Source organism: Colossoma macropomum, unplaced genomic scaffold (assembly GCF_904425465.1).
Source record: "Colossoma macropomum unplaced genomic scaffold, Colossoma_macropomum, whole genome shotgun sequence".
Classification (NCBI taxonomy): domain Eukaryota; kingdom Metazoa; phylum Chordata; class Actinopteri; order Characiformes; family Serrasalmidae; genus Colossoma; species Colossoma macropomum.
This window is the reverse complement of record NW_023494796.1, coordinates 32,301,407-32,315,020: the sequence shown is the minus strand read 5'-3', so window position 1 is coordinate 32,315,020 and position 13,614 is coordinate 32,301,407. Positions and strand designations below refer to the sequence as shown.

Sequence of the window (13,614 nt, the reverse complement as noted above, 5' to 3'; positions counted from 1 at the left end):
CTGATTTTGTGCAGATAACTGTACTAAACCGTTAAACACCCACAGGCCTCCTGTAAGCCGTGCTGTTCCTCTTCCAGAGAAGTTGCAGAAAAACAACATCTCTAAGAAAAAGAAGATGGTGGAGGTAAAAAAATAATGCATATTTATGAAAGTCTTCAGCACTTTGTGGTCAGTATGGCTACTTCCCAAGATTAGTAACTGCAGGGAATGAATGCTAATGGGGACAAGTTAGCGAAATCTCATTTGCATAATGTTAACTGCATTTAGGGACCAAATTCTACCGTATTAGTTTAAACTGCAGTCCTACAGGAAAAACACAACAAAGTATTCAGAGCTAAGATATTTACAAGAATGTTCTGATATATGTATAGAGAAAGTAATGAGCTAAATGTATAGAAAATCATCATTTATAGGGTACTTTCTATTTTGAGGTGTCTGTCCCAAACCTTAACCCCTAAATTTACACTTGGAAAATTATACTTACATTTTTCAATGTTTTTAAGGTATTTTTGATTCATTTTAAAGTGAAGTTGAAAAGTGTCGATTTATCATGAGTCTAATTTTTAAATTAAAAAATGCTGTCCCATGTTTTTACGTCACTACCGAAACCCAAGAGTTTTCATATTATTTTAGCCACGCCCCTGCATTTTAGAGCAGGAAGCAGGCTGCATCCCTGTCCCTCATGGCCACATGGTGAGCATTTAGATCCCAGTGTTTTGAAGCAAATGTGTCCCAAAGTCTGAAAAGTCAGTGTGGAACATTAAGAATCATCATATTTTTTGCAGTTAAGTAACTTTTTAGTGTTTTAATGAAAAAATATGATTTTCTGTGTGAACAGCTGTTCAAAGCTGTGTTTGCTGGTCATGTACTGGCTGAGTTTTGGAGCTCAAAATGAGCTAAAATTGTCACTACCGAAACATTTGGTAAGGTTTGGGTAGAGTTATGATTGTTTCGGTAGTGACAAAATGGAATGTTCAAACATTTGTTTTAAATAAACATAATTAAGGTACAGCGTCACTCAAAGCTAAAGGATTTTAGTCTAAAGTCCAGTTAAAAGTCCTGAATGTGTTTCAGCTCTGACTGTCAGTTCAGTAGAATGATCCCTAAATGTTCTTTAGCGTTTGAATAAAGCTCATAGTTTAACCTGTGCTTGTCTGTTTTGCTGTGCGTTTCAGGATCTGGTGTTAGATCATGTGTTTGGATTCAGGGGTTTTGATTGTCGGAACAACCTTCACTACCTCAATGATGGCACTGACATCATCTTTCACACTGCAGCCACAGCCTTGGTTCACAGCCTTACCCTGGGTACGCACAGAAATGAATTCATGTAAAGCTACAGAATAAAAAGTGGATAAATTAATACAAAAAATTTCTCTTTGAGGAAACCTGAGCACTTAGAATACATGTAAATATTTTATACTATATGCCAAGTATTTGCACTTCTATCTATACTATGTTACAGCATTGGAATACCTATTAACTAATAAAAACTACTTATTCATTTTTTTTAGCACTGCGAAATAAGTAAAAACATATATTTAACAGAAAATTTCACAGAACCCAGAACAACTACATTTATTTTTCAGTATTTATTGTGTCCACTCTTTATTAGAGCTTCCATTCATTTTGGGGGGTCTTGCTTTCAGTTTATTTGCAGGGATGTTTTTATACCTCTAAAGTTCAGTCGTAGAAATTGGTTTATAATTTTCTGAAATAATTCTGAGGTCTGGACTCTGGAGTGGTCAGTCCATTGCTCAAATAAGCAGCTTGATTTTCTCCTCTCTCTCAAAGATGAAAGCTTTCAGTGCTGTTTATCTGATGGGGGCAGTTTTGGTGTCTACCAGGTCTTCCAGGTGGCTGTTAGGATCCTCATTTTCTCTGTATCTTTTACTGTTTTAACAGTATTGGAAACTCCTGTTTTTTCACTTATTTTCTTTTGACTTTCCCCTCCTAATCCATTCTAATCTTAAATCTAATCTCCTCTAATCTTTACCCTCTAATCGATGTTTGTGCTGTCTCCTGTCAGGTACACAGAGTTTCTACCTGGAGCACACAGATGACATTCTCTGTCTAACTGTCAATCAACATCCTAAATACAAAAACATCGTTGCCACTGGACAGATTGGTAAGTGTTGATGTTTGCATAATGTTCTGCATGCAAGCATGTTGTGTACTATGTATTTGTGTGCTGCACTGCAGAAAATGTCTAAAGAATGTATGAGTAATTAGAAATATGACTTATTTATAGATGTTTTGTACTTGTGTTAAGTATGTTTTTAAGTGAAATTACCTCACTATATTGGCATATAATGTTTTAACCTTTTTAACTCATTGGGACCACCGGTGGTTCCAAAACGCACTTCGTCATATTCTTCATAACTTTCATATTTCATAAGCTACATTCTAAAGGTGGGGGTTGTATGAGAGCTGGGACTGTCTTCTTCCCAGTCAAATAGATGGGTGATGTAATTTTAAACCCTTATAATAAAAGAAGTTGAACTTCTGAATTTTTTTTTTTCTACTGAAAGTCGACCCATTTTTCCACAAATCTGGGTTATAAACTATAAACAGATGGCGTCTCTTCACTGATCTGCTCTGTAAACATTATTTTTATAAAATAATACAAACGGCGTCTAAGATTTTTGGCTTTCAGCAGTAAACTGTAAGCATATAGCAATATGTGTATGATCATAAAACACATGTTCTGTTCATCTGAGGGGAGCTCAGAATAAATAAAATAAATAAAGTAGAAATTTACATTTATTTCATGCAGTTACTGAATAATTTGCCTCATGATTTGGGCATGGAAAATCAGATGGAAAAACCTAAATATACCCTGAACATCTTTGTAAATAAGCAAGATTATCTGCCAATGTAGAGACATCATTTCACTTAATAATAGTAAACAATGTCTGGAAATATGTTAGATAATCTTATGATATTCATAAAACTCTCCAATTAGAAATACTAGAAAGAGATTATAGATTTGAGAGAATTTCACTTGTTGAGATACCACTTTTTGCAGTGTGTACACTGTGCACTATAGAAAGGTGAATTTTGATCACAGTTACTTCTTTTGTCTGGTCTCGAGTCAGTTAAAGGCGAGTCAGAGTCTCTGGCTACCCACTACACTGCACCGGGTACACATAAATATGTGCATTGATCAACACAACTTTCCAACATGATGTACAAACGTTCATAACAGCACTGTGCTACTAGCATTGGAGCACACATGCCACACCTGTTTCTCTGCTTTTCAGTTGAAGGACGGAGTGGAAAAGCTAAATTGTTTGCTTTTAGTCAAACATAACAAATTTTTCTATATCATTTTTACGCAAATGCTGAGAACGTATCTTGAGAACGAATTTAGGATTTATTACGTAATAAACATGAATGAGGACCCAGAATTGAGAACCGCAGCATTAAGCCAGGGTTACACTACGTGACTTTTAGCCCGATTTTAGCTCTGATTCTCAGTCTGGCCGAGTCTGAGCTGGTCGACTCTAGTCTGCAGATTTCTGGATCAGTTGCAGTCGACAGTTGGAGAGAGAGTCGAGTCGTGTTTGAGGGGCGAAAAACTCAGATTTTTGGCCTCTCGATTGCGTTTCAGACCAGTCAGAGTTTATCAAACGTCTGATTTTTTCGACCTGACTCTGAGTGTAATCTAGTGTAAACTGGTCAACAACTCAATCTGAATGGCTTCCTGCAGCAGCCAATGAAAACTGAGAGCGCTAAAGAAGAAAATACAGCAAGTAAACAAATAAAAATGGAGAAAAGTCTCCACTCTTGCGTGTGGAGTGAAGCTTTTTAATGAGCTGAGTTTAAGGCACAATCAAGTTTATGTACATTTAAAACTCTAAAAATATGAACTGATCACATTTTTAAATCATTGATCCTCACTTAAACATGTTTACCTGCTGCTTCTTTACTGTTTCAGCACAAACGGCAGAGAAAACAGCAGCAGCTCACGTTTGTTTATTTGCGTCTCTTAGTAAGTTCTCGTGAGTTCGCATGAGTTCAGTGAGCTTTGTTCGCTTCAGCAGCAGCTTACAAGTTGAGTAGTGTGTGATCCCTAATTGTTTAGTGTGGATCCCCAATATTTCAGTCGCCCCAAAAATCTGCAAAAACCAGTCTGACAGTGTGAGACGCCCAGTCTCTATCATCTGTTAAGACTTTAAGTTTAACTTTAAGTTCAAGTTTTTAACTTTGTTTAAAGTTGTGTAGTGAACCTGAGGCGTTTGGGGATATGATTCTGTAAGCACTTAACGATTCCTAAGATGTATTGCTAATCTGTATCAAGAGAACTACCAAAGCACCTACGTAAAAAAAAAATCACTGTAATGTTGTTCCCTCGTTCTTACACAGGAGCCACCCCTTCCATCCACGTGTGGGATGCCATGAGTAAACAAACGCTGTCCATACTGCGCTGCTCTCATGCGAAAGGGGTCGGCTATGTGAACTTCAGTGCCACGGGCAAGCTGCTGGTGTCTGTCGGCATCGAGCCAGAGCACACCATCACTGTGTGGCGCTGGCAGGAGGGTAAGTTTCGCCTGATAGCTTAGATCTCAAGATCAATGGCAGGTCTGTACATTTACCAGGGGTGGCAGGGAGTTTTAGCCAGGCCCCCAGCTTTGCCTTTCAGCGTGTGAAGTGAGCTGCTCAGGCACAAGAGGACCATTTAAGAAAAGCTCTCTGTTCACTTCATTTCTTTTTGGGCTGATTTTAGTCTAATAATAAAGGCACACCTGAGCCATTTTAGATCAACATACAGCCCTGTCCTCTTCTACATAGACTGGACTGTCTGTTATTTGATCCACAGGCCTGTCAGTCACTTTATAGCTTCAAAATAAATGTTTATCCCAGATAGTACAGAAAATGATGTGATAAAGCTGCGACACAAACGACTGCATTGTAATGTCTGAATGTTTATACGCTCACCCTACTCAACAAGCTGACGAAAATATCCGTTTACATGCTACAAGTAATCTGATCCAAAATTACACACATGCATAGAGAACCACTTAGTGTAGACGTTACCATGACAACCAGCATCATGTCCAGTCTCCAGTCAGAGTGAGATGAGCAGCAGTGAGCAGTGCTTGTGTTTTTAATGATTTTAAAATGATGTCAGACTCAGGAAAACGTCCTCCACATGTCCTTATTAAAGAAGGCCGAGAGGAAGACGTCATGACACACATGATCAGAACGTACTTAAACTTTCTGTTAGGGAATGTAATCAGATACAGGCGTTTATACGGATATTATTCTTCTATTTAACGGATTATCTACAGGATTACTCATATCGATCAGTCGGATAGGAACTGTATTCCGAATGGCCTCAATCAGACTAGACTATTCCCACTAAGGTGTTTACATGGACGTATTCTATTCCGATAGAGCTCTTAGTTGGATTATTAACGAATTATTAGGCTGCATGTAAACATGGCTAATGATATACAGCACACACCCGGTTTACTGGATAATAATAACAATAATAATGATGATAATAATAACAATAAATATTATAACACATGGTAAAGAGTAATTCTTAATTTAATCAAATATCACAGTATATAAATTCCTAAAGCAGGTAAAGACATTTTTGTAACCTTTGTTTTTTCATAAATCTCTTATTTTTTAAGTACTTTTATATCTATTGTATTATTTAGAGAGAGGTTGGACAGTTGTTCCGCAGATCACTGATAGCGAAACCACTCTTCCCTTTAAAAGGCCGAACACTTGCCCCACAGCGAGCCACTGACGTTGCAGAAATTTTGGGGTGGCCACTGAGATTTCAGACTGGCTACTCCTGCCACTCCTTAAAACAACACATGGACAAGATTGCATGTTCCCAGGCCAGTTTGCCGCTGCTTGTTTCACAGCTGACAGAGATGCATCTGTGGGTGGAGCATGAATAGATCATTACATGCCAATTTCTCTCTGTATCTTCTCTCTCTATGGGCACTCTAGGGGCCAGAGTAACCAGCAAAGGCGGCCATCCTGACAGGATCTTTGTGGCGGAGTTCAGACCAGACTCTGATTCTCAGTTCGTGTCAGTGGGGATCAAACACGTCAAGTTCTGGACGCTGGCGGGCGGCTCCCTCATGTATAAGAAGGGAGTAGTAGGGTCGGTGGAGGACGCCAGGATGCAGACCATGCTGTCTGTGGCTTTTGGTGCTGTAAGTGCATCTTTCTATCTACGCTATTGCTTTGTGAAAACCGTTGGTATTTTCTTTAGGGATAGTTCAGCTAACCAGTGCTCATGAGGTTAAGAATGAAGGCTTTTTTGGCTGGTATAATATTAAGCTAGTGAAATTGTTCGGTTGATATAACCACGATATATTGTTGTTGTTTTTTTTATTTATGTAAACTAATCCTGATTCACAGTTGCAGTACCTTTTTATTTAAATAAATAAATTTATTCTTAATCTGTGATCAGTACAGTATCTTTTTGAAATATTTGAAAATGCATATGGGTCATTCTCCATTTAGAGTGGGAATTCAGGTGGATACATTTTTTAAAAATCAACTTCTTTATTCCCAAAACTAAATAATCTTAACAGTCCATTAACATCTCCTATTATCATATATGCAGAAAGGACCCTAATTCCAGACATGTTTTACAGTCACTGGTGTTGTATGAATATGGTGTAACACCAGTGACGGTGACTCCAGTGACATTCTGGGTAAAACTGAGGATTCTGTAAACTGGCTGACTCGTTGTCGGTCAGGTCACCTTGTCAATTTAAAATCAGTGATAAAAATGATATACAGTATTATTTTGACTAAATTTTAATTACCCAACCATTAAAGCACAAAACACCGGTGACACATAGAAGTTCTGAGCTGCGTAATAAACAGAATTATTAATAAATTAATGAAATATAGTGAGCGTGTGTGACTCGCCTTCTCATGCCTTGAGATGCTTCCTCTCTGATGAGCCTCGACCCAAAGAAGCAGATTAATAGAGCTGAAAATACTGTGTTCAAATGTAAAATAAGAGTCCTGATAACACCAGTGACCATAATTTCTGTGACAAATTAATTTTTAAATAAAATACATTTTTTTAAACATAGTATAACATTAATGATATATAAACTACACATGAATCTGTTCTGTACAGATTTCTAAGTTAAACCTCTTAAAAATTTTGTTTTATATTAAAAATGGTTTGAAAATTGGTTTTGTGATGAGCTGTTTTACAGATGCAGAGCGACTATGAAACAGGATAAATAAAGAAAAATCAGAGAATCATAAGAGAAAAATGTAATTTAGTATTAGCTCAACTGTGTAAATGTACATACTGACTTCTAGAGCTGACCTGATATTTTAAGCATCTTTTAAAGCCCTGAAACCTTCGTGACATGGTTTCTCCTCCAAATGAAGAATGACCCATGTTTTTCATTTTGTTTTTGAACCTAAAACATTTTGGCTTACTTTTGGCACCACTTTGTTCTGTGTATTATTTTTATTTTACATACTATTATGTAATATATAATTATACTTTTTAAGGTAATTTATTTCTTTATTTTAATACATATTTAAAAAGGCTTATTGAAATAATACCAGTTTCACAGAACAACCTATAAAAATACATATGAAAATGTATCTGTTTAATATATCTTTTATTTAACTTATTAACTGTTATCTTTTTAATTTAGCTTTAACTGAAGTTCCACTGGACTCGTATTAGTAGTGTTAGGGTATTTGTTAATGTCATTTATTTGCATGCTGGTTATTGGTTTCACAGGTAAATGGATGTTTCTGGTCTGTCCTCTTAGAATAACCTGACTTTCACGGGGGCCATCAACGGAGACGTATATGTGTGGAGAGATCACTTCTTGCTGAGGGTGGTGGCCAAAGCTCACACTGGACCCGTCTTCACCATGTATACCACGCTGAGAGACGGCCTTATCGTCACCGGAGGGAAAGAACGACCGTGAGAAGCACACTCGTGTCTTGTATATCGTCACTGTGCAAAGAATCTTCATTTTTATAAATTTTTATCACTTGGAATAAAACCATTTTTACATTAAAGTAGAATTCCACCAATTGTTGTCTGCGTAAGAAAAGAATTGTGATGTAAACAGAGTCATTCATAGTGGTTTGGTGTGAAACACTCTGTTCTAGAGAAACTTACCGAGTCAGAACTGTTCACAGTGGTGGTGATAGGAACCAGACGTCCACCTCTAAAAGCTCCCTCACAGAAAGTTCCTACATGAAATGGTTATAAATTCACTGCATGATGTCTGAGGCGTTGTTTTTCTTTCAACGTTTTGGCCTAAAACATATTGTAATCACTACTTCTGTCTATTCAAAGTGGAGGGGCACATGTAGGGTGTTCTAAGGCAAAGTAGTCCCCAATAAAACTTATTGTTTCTAGATTTTCCACTATTTTACCATCATCAACATTCCATATAAACACTCAGAAGACTCGTGTAGGTTCACTGGTGGTTTTGGATAGTAAATAAAATGTCTATATTTGTGTGGTAGTCATGGCGACCCCTGGTTCCTATCACCACCACTGTAAAGACATCTGTAAGTTTCTCTAGAACGAAGCATTTCACACCAAACCAACCTGAATGACTTTGTTTACATAGTAACCACTGAATTACGCAGACATTTTAAAAAATAACTGGAGTTCCCCTTTAACTTATATTAGACGTTAAGAACATTTTTAACCTCTCCTGTAAAGTTGCTATCTTGGAGATAGATGTTTTTCTTTGGACAGTGACGGCAATTGGGTTTAATATGTTCTGAATGGTGCTAATGTGTCTGTGTTTGGGTGTTCAGGACAAAAGAGGGTGGCGCAGTGAAGCTGTGGGATCAGGAGATGAAGAGATGCCGTGCGTTCCAGCTAGAGACAGGCCAGGTGGTGGACTGTGTGAGGTCTGTATGTCGGGGAAAGGTGAGTAACGTGCTTACATACAGACTGAGGTGTCAGTTTAGTTGTCATTTTGTCCTTTCAACAAAAATCAAACCACCTTGGGAGCCACATTTAATGTCCATTTTACCATCTTGGCTGTAAATGTGTCTCAGTATGTGCTGATGTGCTACTGTAGGCTAAAAATATAATACAAATGAAAACGAAGATTTTTTACTTTACTTTGCTCTGCTTTAAGTATAAGATCAGAGAAAAGAACCCTTTAATCATGCAGAGGGTTCTTCACTAAGAATCCTTGAAGGTCTTTTTTAAGAGTGCTGTTGGTTGTAAGATTGGAAGGATGGAGGAGTTAAAGTTAGTGCTGGAGGCTTCTGTGTATGTGTCCTGCTTATTTTCTGACTCAATGACCATTTTGACTGGAAATGAAATAAACAAAAGGACAGACTCTCTGCACAGTACTGTCTATTTTGTGTTTGTTTTCCCTGTAAAACTACTTTGTTGTAGTACGTATGCATACAGTCATGCATTAGACTCATATATAATAATGGTAGTTAATCAGTACATTGTATTTTTCACCTAACAGAAATTTCCAATATTGTATTGGGTATTTCCAATGGGTTCAGGGGAAAATCCTGGTGGGAACAAAGGATGGAGAGATCATTGAAGTCGGGGAGAAGAATGCTGCCTCTAACATCCTAATAAACAGCCACATGCAGGGAGAGATCTGGGGGCTGGCTACTCACCCCGCCAAAGACGTCTTCATCACTGCCAGCGATGATGGGACCATCCGGATATGGGACCTGGTCGACAAAGTTAGTAGACTTTAGTTAGTAATAGCCGGCAAGAAGACTTGCGTATGTGGTTCATCTGACACAGTATAGCATATTATTATCTACAGTGGAGCTTGAAAGTTTGTGAACCCTTTAGAATTTTTATATTTCTGCAGAAATTTGACCTAAAACTTAATCAGATTTTCACCAATAGTGGATAAAGAGAGCCAAATAAAAAAAAATGAGACAAAAATATTAGACTTGGTCATTTATTTATTCAGGAAAATGATTCAGTATTACAGATCTGTGAGTGAGTATGTGAACCTTTGCTTTCAGTATCTGGTCTGACCCCCTTGTGCAGCAATAACTGCAGCTTAATGTTTACGGTAACTGTTGATTAGTCCTGCATATCGGCTTGGTGGAGTTTTAGCCCCTCTGTACAAAACACCTTCAACTCTGTTATGTTGGTGGGTTTCCTCCCATGACCTGCTGCTTCAGGTCCCTCCACAACATATCTATAGGATTAAGGTCAGGACTTTGACTTGGTCATTCCAAAACAATAACTTTAATCTTCTTCAACCGTTCTTTGGTAGAACGACTTGTATGCTTAGGGTCGTTGTCTTGCTGCATGACCCACGTCCTCCTGAGTTTCAGCTCACGGACAGACGTCCTGACATTTTCCCTTAGAATTTGCTGGTATAATTCAGAGTTCATTGTTCCATCAATGATGGCAAGCTGTCCTGGCCCAGATGCAGCAAAACAGGCCCAAACCATGATACTACCACCACCATGTTTCACAGATGGGATAAGGTATTTATTCAGGAAAGCTGTGTTTTCCTTTCTCCCAACATAACACTTCTTATTTAAACCAAAAAGATCTGTTTTGGTCTCATCCGTCCACAAAAACATTGTTCCAGTAGCCCTCTGGCTTGTCCCTGTGATCTTTAGCAAACTGCAGACGGGCAGCAATGTTCTTTTTGGAGAGCAGCGTTTTTCTCGTCGCAACCCTGCTATGCACACCATTGTTGTTCTGTGTTCTCCTGATGGTGGACTCGTGTTACCCTGGGTTCCTTTGTGACCTTGCGGACTATTACATGCCTCGCTCTTGGTGTGATCTTTGTTGGTCAACCACTCCTGGGTAGTTTGTACACAATTTGTGGATTGGTGGAGTCCAAACTCTTTAGAAATGGTTTTCTTACCTTTTCAAGCCTGATGAGCATCAACAGCTCTTCTTCTGAGGTCCTCAGAAATCTCCTTTGTTTGTGCCGTGATACACTTCCACAAACGTGTTGTGAAGGTCAGACTGTGATAGATCCCTGTTCTTTAAATAAAACAGGCTGGTCACTCACACCTGATCGCCGTCCCATTGATTGACAACACCTGACTCTAATTTCACCTCAAAATGATCTGCTAATCCTAAAGGTTCAGATAATTTTGCCACTTACAGATATGAAACATGGAATGAATTTCCTCAATAACTAAAGGACCAAGTCTAATATTTTTGTCTTGTTTGTTTAATCTGGTTCTCTTTATCTACTGTTAGGACTTGTGTGAAAATCCAATGAAGTTTTAGGTCAAATTTATGCAGAAATACAGAAAATTCTAAAGGGTTAACAAACTTTGACGCACCGCTGTTAAAATTGCGTACAAATGTTTTGTATAGCCAAAAAGTAGTAACTACCATGTTGAAGCCAGAATTTTGCCTTTACTTTTGTCCATGCAATGTCAAAAACCACATGGTCAGTATAAGCACTCTGAGACCACCAGCACAGACTAAACTAACACGCATGCCTTCTTTACACAGAAACTTCTGAACAAGGTGAGCCTGGGCCATCCAGCCAAATCTGCGAGCTACAGCCCCGATGGAGAGATGGTGGCTATCGGTATGAAGAACGGCGAGTTTGTCATCCTCCTCACAAACTCCCTCAAGATGTGGGGCAAGAAGCGGGACAGGAGCTCCGCCATACAGGATATTCGGTAAAGACACATATTCATCTGCCAAAATGCAGGAAGAAATCTCAGAGAGGATGCTGTCACTTTACGTTGGGTTGTGGTTCCCAGGTTCAGTCCCGATAAGCATTTGCTGGCGGTGGGCTCAGCTGAATGTACTGTGGACCTATATGACCTGACGCAAGGGTCCTCCCTCAACCGTGTCGGCTACTGCAAGGACATCCCCAGCTTCGTCATACAGATGGACTTCTCTGCAGACAGCAGGTTCATTCAGGTGGAGATTTCATTGCTTCACAAACCTTAAACAGTGTTTTACAGGGGGCTTTCATCTGTGTAAGTGTGACGGTGGGCTGTTCTTCTTCTGCAGGTTTCTACAGGAGCCTACAAGCGCCAAGTCCATGAAGTGCCATCAGGCAAAATAGCGACTGAACAGACTGTAATTGACAGAATAACCTGGGCTTCCTGGACCAGGTTAGGTTATCTTAGCATCATGGCTGAAGAGAGAGTGCAGATGAGGCCACTTTTAAACTTCTAAAGTGCACTTCTTTAAATGTTGTCTGTGGACCAACATGGAAAAGCAGCCTATAGTTTTTAAATCACACATTTAAGTTGGAAAAAAACACCAGCTTTTCTGCTGAGTGTCCACAAAAATGCACCATACATCATTCCACAGCTGACCAATTATCATCTGTGATGTCTTCACTCTCTCTCTTCCAACATGGGGAAAAGCTATTGGTTACTGGCAATTTATTGGTTATTGTATAAGCTGCTTATCCTCTTGGTGTTTCCTGCCTTCCGGCAATGACCACTAGGATAGGCTCCAGTACCCCTCACGACCCAGAAGGATAAGCTGTTCAGATATTGTGTGTGTGTGTGTGTGTTTATTATATAAGCTAGTTTTAAAATGGTCACCGCTTTGCATCCTTTAAAATCACCGTTTCATTTACCTGTCAATCAAATGCTCAGTCAAACGCTTGTTTTTTTTTTAAGCATAAAACACAAAAAAGACCCTCTTAAAATGAAGGTGACCTAAATGGTCAGCAGTAAAGTGGTTATAGGAGAACCTTCACTCCGTGCAGAATATTTAAGAGATGCACCAAAAGTTTGGCCACCAAAACATTTTGGTCAAAATGGTCTAAAGTGACACTTTTAGCCAAAAGAGGAAGAAAAGACTGATATTTTGCCTGGAAAAACAAGCTAAACACACGTACATTAATGCCATCTGTAGCTACAGTTTTTGAAATCAGGAAAACAAAAATTGCAAAAAAAAATGTGTTTCAGTATGATGGCTCACTGTTAAAATCACTGTTAGGATCACTGTTAAAGAAAAATAAAAATACTACACTTTGAGAATGAAGTCGTAATATTTCGATAATAAAGTCATCAAGTTACAAGAATAAACTCAGGATATTTGGAGGATAAAGTAGGCTAATTGCAGGGGGTTTTGGAACACGTTGGGGTCTCGGTTGCTGTACTGGCGACAACGAAGACGCCGAGTGCTCCAGATTTCAAAAAGCTTTTTTTAAACAAGTTTTTTCGTGATGTAGTTGTAGAACATTTTGTGTGCACGTTCTGAATGACTTTACTCTTTTTCTAGCGTCCTCGGTGACGAGGTGCTGGGAGTCTGGCCGAGGAACGCAGACAAAGCCGATGTAAACTGTGCCTGTGTCTCACACGCTGGCCTCAATGTGGTAACGGGAGATGATTTTGGTCTGGTCAAGCTCTTCGACTTCCCCTGCTCTGAGAAGTTTGTACGTTTGCCTGCGCACTAACAAGCACTGTAGTGAGGGATTAGTAGGTCAGCGTGGCCAGTTTGAAAAGGTTTCATGTGATCTCTCTGCTCCCCAGGCCAAACACAAGAGGTTCTTTGGTCATTCTGCACACGTGACCAACGTCCGCTTCTCCTACGACGATAAATATGTGATCAGCACTGGAGGTGATGATTGCAGGTATGGCAGAAATATGCTGAAGGTCTATCTGGTAAACAGTTGAAATAAGGTTTAGGTCTTT

The 13,614-nt window shown here is 39.0% G+C and overlaps 2 protein-coding genes across 3 annotated transcripts in view; both read left to right on the top strand.

The window, feature by feature from the left end:
• The window catches only part of adgrb3 (adhesion G protein-coupled receptor B3), a 994,217-nt gene that overhangs the window by 800,948 nt on the left and 179,655 nt on the right, over positions 1 to 13,614 (top strand). The gene's annotated exons all lie outside the window — the stretch shown is intronic.
• LOC118816777 (echinoderm microtubule-associated protein-like 6) overlaps positions 1 to 13,614 on the top strand; it is a 126,848-nt gene that overhangs the window by 111,037 nt on the left and 2,197 nt on the right. For both annotated transcript variants that reach the window (XM_036583370.1, XM_036583369.1), the window contains 13 exons: positions 46 to 124; positions 1,176 to 1,305; positions 2,027 to 2,125; positions 4,366 to 4,539; positions 5,971 to 6,179; positions 7,782 to 7,939; positions 8,794 to 8,908; positions 9,508 to 9,696; positions 11,459 to 11,631; positions 11,716 to 11,878; positions 11,972 to 12,075; positions 13,202 to 13,355; positions 13,453 to 13,553. In XM_036583370.1, the coding sequence (XP_036439263.1) occupies positions 46 to 124; positions 1,176 to 1,305; positions 2,027 to 2,125; positions 4,366 to 4,539; positions 5,971 to 6,179; positions 7,782 to 7,939; positions 8,794 to 8,908; positions 9,508 to 9,696; positions 11,459 to 11,631; positions 11,716 to 11,878; positions 11,972 to 12,075; positions 13,202 to 13,355; positions 13,453 to 13,553 (1,848 nt within the window). The remainder of the gene's footprint in view (positions 1 to 45; positions 125 to 1,175; positions 1,306 to 2,026; positions 2,126 to 4,365; positions 4,540 to 5,970; positions 6,180 to 7,781; positions 7,940 to 8,793; positions 8,909 to 9,507; positions 9,697 to 11,458; positions 11,632 to 11,715; positions 11,879 to 11,971; positions 12,076 to 13,201; positions 13,356 to 13,452; positions 13,554 to 13,614) is intronic.